The sequence below is a fragment of the Hirundo rustica genome, chromosome 6, assembly GCF_015227805.2.
Source record: "Hirundo rustica isolate bHirRus1 chromosome 6, bHirRus1.pri.v3, whole genome shotgun sequence".
Classification (NCBI taxonomy): Eukaryota; Metazoa; Chordata; class Aves; order Passeriformes; family Hirundinidae; genus Hirundo; species Hirundo rustica.
Window position 1 is genome coordinate 23731814 of NC_053455.1, and position 11948 is coordinate 23743761.

General features: G+C 51.0%; 1 protein-coding gene across 2 annotated transcripts in view; it reads right to left on the reverse strand.

Moving 5' to 3' along the window:
* The window catches only part of LOC120753621 (acetyl-coenzyme A synthetase 2-like, mitochondrial), a 14504-nt gene extending 4857 nt beyond the window's left edge, over nt 1-9647 (reverse strand). The window contains exons 1-9 of one of the 2 annotated variants that reach the window (XM_040065993.2): nt 9551-9647; nt 7720-8225; nt 6251-6347; nt 4909-5108; nt 4282-4457; nt 3516-3668; nt 1192-1339; nt 620-757; nt 395-487 (exon numbers count right to left, since the gene is read on the reverse strand). In XM_040065993.2, coding sequence (XP_039921927.1) covers nt 395-487; nt 620-757; nt 1192-1339; nt 3516-3668; nt 4282-4457; nt 4909-5108; nt 6251-6347; nt 7720-8032 — 1318 coding nt within the window. In that variant the 5' untranslated portion in view covers nt 8033-8225; nt 9551-9647. Of the gene's footprint in view, nt 1-394; nt 488-619; nt 758-1191; nt 1340-3515; nt 3669-4281; nt 4458-4908; nt 5109-6250; nt 6348-7719; nt 8226-8722; nt 8894-9550 lie in introns of those variants that run through there. The other variant, XM_040065994.1, reaches the window with a different exon arrangement.
* Nucleotides 9648-11948: the final 2301 nt, after the last annotated feature.

The following is an 11948-nucleotide window of genomic DNA, read 5'->3' on the forward strand; positions in this document are numbered from 1 at the left end:
GAAACTGTGAAGCTCATCAAAGTCGAGGACAAGAGGAATGCCAAGTAGCACTGCTTGGCCAACAGCCTTTGCCCTGTTGCTTACTACACACTACACAGGCTGTGGCTGGATTTGCTAGAGAGCTGGGGAAGGAATTTTGCAGAAGGATGATTGTGCTCATTTAGTTCAGCAGGGATCTGTTGAGATGTACCCTCAAATCCCTGTGTTTATCTGGGTTAGCTTTAAAGGCCATTTTTCTCTTTTACATTTGGCTGCTCATGGTCCCTTACAACCTTGCTCATGCAAGACTGTCAGCAACAGCTACTCAGCTACTATCACTTGGCCAGCAAAGCAGTAGGTCACTCCTAAAGCCTGGGAGAGCAGAAGCTGGAACAAGGAATCATATGCATCTCACCAGTTTGCCACCAAGTGTCCACTACCGGGCATCGTGTCTCGCCGACCACGTGGAAGTACCATTCCCACGCCTCCTTGTTGATGGGTTCCCCCACTGCAAGGGGAAAGACAAGGGGACAGAGCTGAAATAGTGCAGTCTCCTGACTCTGGGGTCTCATGTGCTGCTGGAAGAGGCACAATGTGATGTCCAAGGATTTGCTGCCCCAGTCTGTGTTGCTGCACTTACCTGAGCCAAGCAGTTTAAGAGAAGAGCGGTCATACTTCTTCACCCATTCATCACCGTATCTCAGGAGCAGGCGGATGGCAGTGGGCGCCCCGTAGAACTGGTTAATTCTTAACCTCTCTACTGTTTCCCAGTAGCGGCCTGGAATGGAAACAGGGCCAGTGAGTGTCCACACAGGTCCTCCCAGCCCAACACCAAGGCAGAGAAAGAAGAGGTGAGAGCAAAGACTCCCCAGCAGTGCCAGGACCCTCAGCCAAGTTAATCGCATGGTGGGAAGGATGGAAGCAGTTCAGGAGCAGCAGCCCCTTTTTCTTCACATCACCTAGCTCTGCTATCGTTCCTTCTGCAGGGAGGGAGAGGGATTAACAGCCCCACCCCTGGAGAAGCAGAAGTGGCTTCCTAAGCAGATGAAAAGACTTCCCCTAGCAGCTCTCTACTGGGCACAGCCCACAGACTGCTGCTGAGGCAACAGAGCCTTGCTGCTCATGTCCTGGCATCAAGCCACCAGCTCCCTGCCTGCTGTGGATCTCAGGATGCTGTGGAATATCCCAACTCCCATGTATCACCTCACTCACCAGGGTTAGGATAGACAGGAGTGCTCTCAAAAAGGACAGTGGTACCACCATTGCAGAGGGGCCCGTAGACCACATAGGTGTGTCCCGTGATCCAGCCGATGTCTGCCACACAGCCAAAGATGTCTCTGTCCTGGTAGTTGAACACATACTGAACAAGAAAAAAGAGGCAAGTGAGCGGTTTCACCTGGGCCTGCATTCCTGGCAAGGGGCACAACAGGGAGCAGTGTACCCTCTGTCAGCCCTCATATTACTGTGTTCTGTCTTCCTACCACCCCTGCAGGGACACCTTCCTGCAAAGAGTTTTTTTTTTTAAAAAAAAAAAGTCAGAAAAAAATAAAATTAAAGATAAAAAACCCCCAAACTGTGAAGATGCAGGAGACAGACACTTGAAAAAAACAAAACAAAACAAAAACCAAAACAACCAACCAACCAACCAAAAACAAAACAAACAAAAAACCCCCCAAACAAACAAAAAACAAACAACCAAAAAAACCCCAAACCACCCCACAACTAAATTTGCTCTTTTCCAATGGAGAGAGATACAGCCTTTCTTTCATTTTGCTGGTATTTAGACAAGGCTAGATACCTAGACATCCAACATTTTGATCCTGTAGCATCAAAACAGAACCTTCTGGGTAAGAAAGGTGCCTCTCTACTTACGTGACCATGTGGAAGGAGAGGAGTTGTAGGCAAGGGCAAAGTGGTAGAGGACTCCATGAGCCTCCTGTAGGTACTGCTGGACTCCAGATGGGCAGTAAACACTCAAAACCCACTGAGCTCAGCAAGGAGCCCAGCACAGGGGCAGTGAGGCAGCAAGCAGGGGACCATGTGATGCCTTGGCCCAGAGCAACCCCAGCCTGCCCACAAGAGTTGGAATCTTTCCATCTCAGCTGGGTGAGTGCAGTGCTGTGCCTGCAGGCAGAAAGCAAAACAAGCTCTTCTTCCCACTGCCCCATTTATTCCTCATGAGACCCTTGGCTGCAAAGCTGGAACATGAAGGAACGATGACTACCCTGTGCAGGGCAGAGCTGAGTGTTGTCATATTGGCAGCAACACAACCAGCTTCCTAAAGCACTCTTCTTCATTTCATTTACTCAGTGCTAGAAAAGCTTCCTAGGGGCCACTCTCCCACTAGCCTATCACTTCTTCCCATCTCCTCTGATTTCTGTGGTTTCAGACCCGCTCATTTCTTCCTGCAGCTCCCTGCTGTCTTTCACCTGGGGACTGCAGGGCCTCGCGTGTTCTGAAGTGCCATAATGGAAGCTTCTTCTGTCTCTTTTTAGTGGACCAGTGAGTTATGGTACCAGCAGTCTGCCCCATCCAACTGAGGGTTCTGAGTGTGTCAGCCCTGTGTCCAGGTTTCCAGTGCTCTTGGGAGCTAAAATGGCCACATGCTGCTCACCCCCTGCATTGCCAGTCTGGAATGACAGCCCTGAATTCTTTGAACTCTTGAATTCTTGCAAATCTACTCCGATGGTCTTGAGAGGATCACCCATCCCACTGGGCACAGCTTAGTTCACAGGAAAGCCAAGGGCTTCTAGCACACACCCAGGAGCTATGGCCTTCAGCACTCATGGCTAACAGAGAAGATGCAGCCAGCCCTGAGCTTGCTTTAGCACAGGGGGTGTGGTCTGAGGCACTACTGGAACTGCAGTCACATTCAGGAAGAGCCAGATCCAAAGCAAAGGGGCTGTTCAGGTAATGATTCCCTCTTACATGGAACCTCATATTATGTCATAGGAATGCTCCTTCCAACCAGTCCTCCAGCCAAAGGCATCTCTGTGCTGGGCCCAGTGCCCTTTTATCCAGTTCTAAGTTTGCTCTGGGCACCTGTCATGGTTACAGGCTTTCCTCTTCCCAAAGATGACCCACACATATAGACCCTTTGTCATGAGAGCACTCACCAGATTTTACAGGTATTATCAGATGTGCTCCTCCCAGAAGCACTGCCTTTGATCTCCCACCTGAGCTGGGGTAGTTACACTTAGGAAAAGCCACAGTTTCTAGGAAGCAATTGGCTTTTTCCTCCTAACCCAGTAATATAAAATTACTCTTGCAAAGCTGAGCATTCTATCCAATGTTTCTGTTTAGTGTAGGACAATGAAAGATGAAAGCCAAGAAGGTAGCTCAGAGCAGTATGTATTTGGGAGACCTTGCTATGGAGCACTACCTGTAGCCAGATGTGGTCTGCTGGGGCTTGGAGGGCTTCCCAGAGGCTTTGCACTGGATACAGATGAGCTGGTAATGCAACAAGGAGCATGTGTCTTCCCTGCACTGCCTATGAACAGCTGGCTCATGAACACTTTGTGCCTGGGATTCATTACCTTGTGTGTTAGAGCAGCAAACAGCAAGTAACCAGCTTGGGAATGAACCAAGCCCTTGGGTTTGCCAGTACTGCCTGATGTGTAGAGAAGAAACAACATGTCTTCACTGTCCATGACAGCAGGCTCACAGCATGCATCCTCCTTCATCATCTCCTGCAGGAAAGAGCACAGCAGTTTTCCCAGAGTCTCACAGCCTCCCCTGTATCATCCCCACACCTGCTTGTGCACCTCCTCTCCGGAGTCTCCCTCCCCTCTGAGCACCTGTGCCACCCTGATCCCCACAAACATCCTCCAGAAGAAATGCTTGGCAAGGGCTCACCTGTTCAGAAGCTGTGCTCCATGCTGGCAGCCTAACCACCCTGTGTGCTATGGGTACCAGGCATATGCCAGGTCTGCCAGCAGTCCCATGTGTGACAGTGTAGTGGCAGTCCAAGGCTGGATTCACAAACTAGCAGCCCATGTCTCGTGTGTGTCTAGGCCGCTGTCCACCCTGCTATGTGCTCTGGCTTGCACTGCCTGCCCCTGACAGTACAGGGTTGGTAATGTTGGAAGACATACCAGTTGCCCATCCTAATGGCTACTGGGACTGTCCTGTACTTGTGTGCAGCTCTGACTGCCACTGCTGCTGTGGGACAGTGTCCCCAAATTCTGTCAATGCCAGAAAACTGCCATGGCCAGGTGAGATCCTCTCTCTACCCAGTGTCCCTGCACCAAGAGCAAGCACTTTGCCCAGAAGAAGTAGCAAAATCACTGGGCAGCCTCTCACCTCCTCCAGGGGCACATCTAGAGCTGTCATGGGAACCTTGCTGGTGGTCCTCATGGAAACCAGAACCCGTTTCACTCCAGGGCACTTCTTCACAGCTTGGTCCACTGTCTTTTTTAGCTCAATAATCTTGCCACCTCTTAGCCCCTGGTTCACTGTAATCACCGTCTCCGACTGGGCTGCAGAAGACAGAAGCATAAGACGTAAGCAAATCTGCCCCTCTCCACCAGCCACAGAGCAGTTTTGTTCTACCCTGACCTTTCACCTCTTTGTCTCTCAGCCCTTAGGACTCATGTCCTTCATTTAGGACAGGAGATTTGCATCTTGGTTTCCCATTCATTTCTGCCTGTGTTGCATCCCCTTACAGGAGACAGCCCAATCCTTCAGTCCCATAGATGAAAGAGAAAACCTGTTCATCCCACAGGCTGGAAGGTATTTAGTGAACTCATGCCATTTACTGGGTTGCTAGTACCTGCTCCATGACTATACATTATGTCAGAATACCCTCAGAAAGCCCAAGGAGTCTCACTCAGAAAACCTTTGCCACCCACACAACCCTGAGCTTCTGAACCAACAAGCTTAGTACTGTCCCCCAAGGGAAATATGTCACTGTTACCCACTGCCTCTTACCATCCTGGATCCTGTCGGCGAGAGACTCTGCACTGAAGCCAGCAAACACCACAGCGTGCACGGCCCCGATGCGGGCACAGGCCAGCATGCTAGCCACTGCCAGTGGGCACGGGGGCATGTAGATTGTCACCCTGTCACCCTGCTTCACCCCTTGCCGTTTCAAGGTATTTCCCAGGCGGCACGTCAGCTCCAGCAGCTCCCTGCCCAAAGAAGCAATGACACAATTAGAGACTTTCTTACCTGTGTGCATAAAGATGGAGGGCCTCAGAGTCACAAAGACACGGCTTAGATCCCTACATACTTTAACCCTCCTCACTCTGGAAGACCATGGGAGAGCTGCAAGAATCAGTGGGAAGGAAAGAAGACAGTCTCTAATACAGACCGCTATTTATGAAAAAGACATAAATTAAAATGATTTCTGTACAACAGCCACTGGCAATTCCTCTGGCTCAGCAAACCCACAACATCTCAGCTGACTTTCACAATGACAGCCTGCACACTTCTTACCAACCTTACTTCTTACAACCAGCATGACACACTACTGTGCACAGCTGGAGGCTACATGAGAGAAGTTAGATATCTTTCCCCAAAGCAGGATCCCATGCTTTGCTAAAGCTGAGGTCAAGCAAGAACAGCTATAGGAAAGCAGTGAGCAGAAAGGTGCCTCTCCCAAGAAGTGTCCCTCCCAGAAACCACAGCTTGGCTGTCAGTGAGTCATTTTATGGAAGGGCTCTCCATGCATGGGGATTGGCAGGGGTGGGTGGTCATATTTGTTGTGTGAGGCCTGAAGTCAGAGAGGACAGAGGGACATGTTTGGTGTGCAGAGGGATTTAAGTGAATTCTGTGGTGGTGATTCAGAGAGCTGGCAATTTAAGCTGGAAGGTCCCAGACCAACCTAGTAGGGCTGGACAGGCAGCCCCCCAGAGAGCCAAATTCAGCAGCACTGCTGACATGAGGATGTGTGTGGGATTTCACAACACATTTGGAGCTGCAAATTTGCCTTTCTTGCTGACCACTTACTCAGAATTTCAGATAACAGGAACCTGGGTGTGAAGGCACATGTATGACTTTCCTGTGTGTCTTAGCTACATGCATTGCAGTGCTGCCCCAAGGAGCTTATATCTGCCTCCCCAGCTGGGCAGTGACTCCTCAGGGTCCAAAAGATTTAATCGGGGTAGGCTGAAGTTTCAGATCAGCACAAGCAAGCCAACAGCTACCATACTCTGGATCTGTGTGAAGGGATGCTGCATTCCCTCACATGACAGACATCAGCAGATCAGCCCTGTGCAGTGTTCATGCGTGCTACAATACGCCTCTCGTATGCTGAGAGGTAATTACTGACCTGTATGTCACCCGTACCTCCTCTCCAGGTTCATCCCTCTCCCAGATTAAGGCCACTTTGTCTGGGGCTACATGGACGTGACGGTCCAGACAATTCACTGGAAAGGAAAACCCAGTATCATTGACAGAGCAACCCTCAGTACCTCTTACCTCTCATAAAGCCAGCACTGGCAGTGCCATTTTCAGGTCAGAGTTAGGGCTGTGTGTGTCTTCTCAGCATTAGCCTTGGGTGGCCTTTGTGGATACCAGCCAGGAGATCACAAGCACATCCCAAGCCTGTTATGCTCCTCACCACTCCAATACCTGCCAATCCCCACTATCAGCTTCCTCCTTAACTGCGACCTCATGCAGTCCAGAGCAGAAAACGCCTGAAGTCCCTTTGGAGGTCACATCCCCAGTACCCTCAGAGTCCTGGCAAACATTAACTAAGTCGTCACTCTACCCAGAACTGCCTTGCAGCTGCCTCCAGGGTGAAGTAGGGCAGTTTTTTAGTGGTGGTGCTCCTAAATAACAAATGTAGGGCAAAGTGAAGCTCTGCACTGGAAGGCTGCAGGGTGCATTTGTCCAAGATGGAAAAGAGCCAGGGTAAATACAGAGTGCACAGCCGCTGGCTTTCCAGGGACATCGTGAGCTGAGGCTTTGGCTGCAGTTCTTCCATGTAAAGTTTCCCACATTGCTGGCAGCTGCAGTTTCCTCAGAAGCCTTGTTCCACTCTCTGTTTTCCTTAAACCTGCTAAAGTAGTGGGATGATGCAGCAGCCCCAGTTTGCATAAGAATTTTTTTCTCCTGACCATTCGTAGTTTTCCAGGAGAGAAAGAAATGCACATAAAAGGAGAAAGAGTAAGATGTCAAATCCCAAAGGCAAATAACACCTGCTCTTGTTCCCAAATAGATTACATAAGATCTGATTTTCTCAGAGGTCTGTCTCATATTTTGAACACGGGGACCAACAGTAGTGTGAGTAGGACACAGTGTCACCAGCCCCCGTGTCTTCCCCTGACAGTCCCCCTAAGGCAATAACCCCAGTTCACAAAAGAGCCTCCCACTACAGTGGTGACAGTATGGCTCATTTCTCCTGTATTTTGCTTTCTATAGATACATCTTGCCTTCACTGAGCAGGAATGACCTAGAGCCACCCTGCCTGCTGAATGCACAGGGTTCAGTGTTACTGCCTTTGGTCCTGCAGGACAGAGCTACCGCACTGCTGTGGGATCCATGGGGGATGAGGGAGAGCTACCCAGCTCCCAGCACACACCAATCCAGCTGCAACGTCTCTGATGAAACCCAGGTGCTTCCTTAAGGCCAGCCACAACCTTACACCACAGCCACTGCAGGACCAGCTGGACCTTTTGAGGATCCCCCTCTCTCCAGACCTTTAACTCTGTGCTCTTCCCTACATTCCCAGGGCTGAAGTCACACACAAAGAAGCACCTGCAGGCACTTGGTACAATCCCATGTCCATGTCCTTACCTGTCACATTCAGCTGCCCACCCAGGAACCAGGAGATTCTGCCCTGGCACAAGTCGCAGTCCTGGACAGAGTGGAAAGGGGTGATCCAGGTGAGCCGGCTCCTTCCTAGAGCTCCCCAAAAGATGTCACTCTGCTCCACTGACACCTTGTACAAATCTTGGTGGTCCTTGGATCTGGGGAAGGTGATGGCTTCAGGCATGTAGGCAGTGATAGGCCCATGGCTCCAGGGTCTGGCAGCCACCAGCCCAGAGGGGCATCTGGGAGCCTGAGAAAGAGCTTTGAAGCAGCAGGTCCTGGCCAGCAGCCTGGCCATCACTGCAGGGTACCTGCCCCTCAATGAGGAAATGGATGCCTGCAGCCCTCACAGCTGCTTGGGGCACCTGGCCCCTGTGGAAGATGGGGCTACGTTGTCCTGGGCTGACTGGACACAAAGCAGCTCTCTCACACAGGGAGGCTGGGCACCCCTTCTGCCCTGCCTTGTTCCTCTCCTCCTCTCTTCCAGAGCACTGTGGGAAAAAAGAAACTCAATCACTGTAAGGGAGGGGAAAGGGGTGGGCTGTAGAAATATTTGACTGAAAATAACCTTCACGCTAATCTGAGTCCTGACAGCAGTTCTTGAACAGGAGCCAGGTTAAACGTGTGCCTGGACTCTCCTTAGGGGCCAAGGAGCCTGGGCCAGGTTCTAACAGCCTGCTCCTTCTCTCTTAGGGCTGCACTGCATCCCCAGACCCCTCTGTTTTATCCCCAGTCACCTCCCTCACACCTCTGTCTATTCATCACCATCCCCTCCCTTGCCACAGCACCCCCAGTCCTTTGTGGGCCACAAAGGCACCTTGGGGCAGGTCCCTGTAAACTTAGGGCCACCCCCATGCTAGTCATGAGTGACAGGACTATCCCCTTTCCAGAATTAATGCCCGTTTATGGCAGAGCACTAGGCTGTGGTGGGCCAGGGAAGGTTTTTCTCATGCAGCTGTCAGCTGGGGAATATTGCATCCCATCCCACCTTACACCATAGCAGTCAGAGCTGTCCCCTCTGGTAGTTTGGGCTGGGCTCTCTGCCTCCTCCCAAGCACTACAGACTGGCTGTACCACCAGCTGGGCTGGGAGCACTCAAGGAGGCCATGGTGGAGCAGCTGGGGGTGGTTTGGCAGAAAGCACTACAGCCCATTTCCTCTTGCTGATGAGACCTCTCACCACCCATTGTAGCAGAGCTCAGCTGCCTCTCAACAGGGTGGGATTTTTTCCCCCGTCTTCCTTTCCTTCAGGCCCTATATAGGTAGTTTTTTTAAGGAAGAATTTGGAGGATTCCTTAATGTCATTGACAAAATTTCCTTCTCTTCTTGAGGGCACAAGAGAAGAGCAGAAAAAAGCTCTCCCTGCATGTAGGGTTGTTCTCAGCCAGGCACACTTAAGGAATCAACAGTAGAGATGACAGGGTTAGTAGGTCTTCTCTTTGCTCTTCAAAGTGCACCACCACTCACAATCTATGGAGCCGGTATGTTTGGTGAACAGGCTGGACACCAGTGTGGGAGACAGACACTATTTCCCATCAGGTGCACTCATCCCAAAACACACACCTGTTTTGTGTCAAAGCCATCCCGAGCTTGGTGCGAACCTACAAGGGCGCTGTCCCCCTGGGGGAACGCAGTCCTCTAGGCTTACAGCCCCTCCACAAAGTCAGGCCCAAGCAGCCTCACTGTTTCGAAAGTCTCTTATTTCCTATGCGCACCTGCTCTGCCTCAGCATTTTTCCTGTCCCTGGAAGACATTACGTTTTTCCACCATTCCCAGACCATTCCCAGATTCTCTTAGCATGGCAGGCAAGTCCTTACCTGGTATCATGGTTTAACGGAGTCTGGTTTTCAGTTGGGATGGAGTCCACCGGCGGCGGGCTGGCTCCCTGAGGGGGCCGGGTGGAGCCAATCAGCTGGCTAGTTTGAAGAGCCAATCAGCTGGCTAGTTTTGAAGATTGACACCTGGTTAAACCACTTAAAAGGAGTTCAACACGCCTCTGTGGCAAAGTGCATTTAAAAACAAACAAGGCCGGAAAAAGCTCTCTTGGCTTCTGGCCTTTGAACAGGTGACTGGCAAGGCCAGGCCATGCTGGGCTCTGCTGCGGCACCCGCCCCTTCCCAGGCCCCATCCCAGCGGAGCGACTGGGGCCCCTTCCCAGCAGAGCCTGCCGGTTCTTTTTTGCTACTGGTCCATGCTGCTGGGAACCATCCCAGCACGGGGAGCAACCGTGGCTGGGACCAGCACTGGGAGTGGCCCTGTGGTTGGTGCTGGGGGTGGCCCCCAGGCCAGAAGTGGTCATGTGGCTGGGACTGCATGGCCAAAGTCGGCGTGACTGGTACAGCGGTGCATGGCCGTGGCTGCCTCAGCGTGGCTCGCAATAAACTTTATTTGTTTAGCCACTTCTAGCCAGCCATGCTGCTGACAAAAGGACAAAAACAGCAGCAGCAGCTTCAGCTTTTCTTGTTTTCGGCTCTCCACATGAAGAAAAGCGCTGAGTAGAGCCGGCAGCCAGCACGGCTTGCACAGTGTTGGTAGAGATCACGGCGAGCAATCTCTCTGATGCAGAGCCTGGATGAGATCAACCTTTCAGCACCGCAGAACTCAACTGTTTTAGTTGATAAAGCTTGAGAACAAATGAACCTGCAAACACCAATTCTCTCCCGAATCAGGAAAAGGAAAGGGTGAAGACATAGAGAAAACAACTGGGGACACTGGCTGGGGTCAGTGAAGAAGAAATCAAAATCTAGATGGGAGGGGATTGAGGAGATGCCTTAGTCTTGGGCTGAAATTCTTTTGTAAGTGTTGAGGGTTAAGTTTTCCTGTGGAATTTTTCCCCCCATAAGTTGCTAGGAGACTAAATACTGATGCTTAAAGGGTGCTTGACCCGTACAAAAGAAGTGGATCACTTAGTTTAGGGAGGGGAGGGAAAGGCTCCTGGGTGCTGAGTGTGGTGGTTTCTCTGCTCTTGGTTTTCCAGGGAGGACGGTCGGGCGACCGCTGGCTGCGTGGAGTCCACGGCTAACGGAGGAGTCCGGTCCTGGGAATTCTATCATCTGTTGGAGCGCCCGGGAGTTCAGAGCTCTTCGCCGGCCCTGCTGGAGCTGGGTCAGCCCGGGTCCAGCCACCGCGGCTTCTCCAGCACCGCTCACTTCGCCTGCCGGGACACCCCCCTGCCTGCCAGGACACCCCCCTGCCTGCCGGGACACCCCCTGCCTGCCGGGACACCCCCTGCCTGCCGGGACAACCCACCTTTTCCAGCCATCAGTGCTGGAGTTTTCTCCGTTTCGGCTTGGTGCTCTTGGGGTCCCAAGAGATCACACTGCCTGGGACTTGTGAGACAAAGGCCCTCGGGGTTCTTGGTTCTGTTTATTATTATTATAATTGCTGTTGTTGTTTGTCTGTCCTGTTATATTTACTAGTAAAGGACTGTTATTCCTTTCCCCATAGCTCTGACTGAAAAGTTTTTTTAATCTTCCAAATTATAACACGGAGGGAAGGGATTGGAATTCCCCATTCCTAGAGAGGCCCACCTCTCCCTAGCAGATACCTGTCTTTTCAAACCAAGACACTAAGGCTATGGTGAAGATATGTTTGATGTATCAGACTTTGGTTTTTCCCTGTAACTCATGGAATGCACTGGGGGGATGTAGCACTGTAACCACCGCCGTGAGCAGAGGTACCATTGTTGAAGTAAGCAATTGTCGCTCAGCTGTGATCCACTGGGAATCTTGAACAGAGAGAGATGAGAAACCTTGACCCAGGAACAGAAAGAAGAAAACCTCTGTTCCCAGAGGTGGATGAAAAGAACTTTTGCTTTTATGCTAGAACAGCTCATCCTTAATATAGAGGATAATCCATAAGTTGACATGGCCCATGACTGCAGCTGTGGGAAGGCTGCAAGAGATGGGAGGACTCTGTGATTTCAGATTTCTGGGTGGCTGCTATTCATGGAAATTAAAAATCATGAGAGAACTGTTTCTTGTGGAGGAGTCTCCATGGCATGGCAAGAGAGACTCCTTTCCCTAAGAGAACTGAAGAAAGACTATTTTAGAGGTGGTAAACTGACTGAAAGGCCCAGATTTTGTCTCTTTACATTGTCAGTGGGAAATAAAAGAGGGTGTGGGGGAAGGGGAAGTGTTCTGAAGGTTTATTCTGATTTTCTTACTACTCTTTTTTAAATTCTGTTAATAAAGTTTTCTTTAAACCCTTTACAGT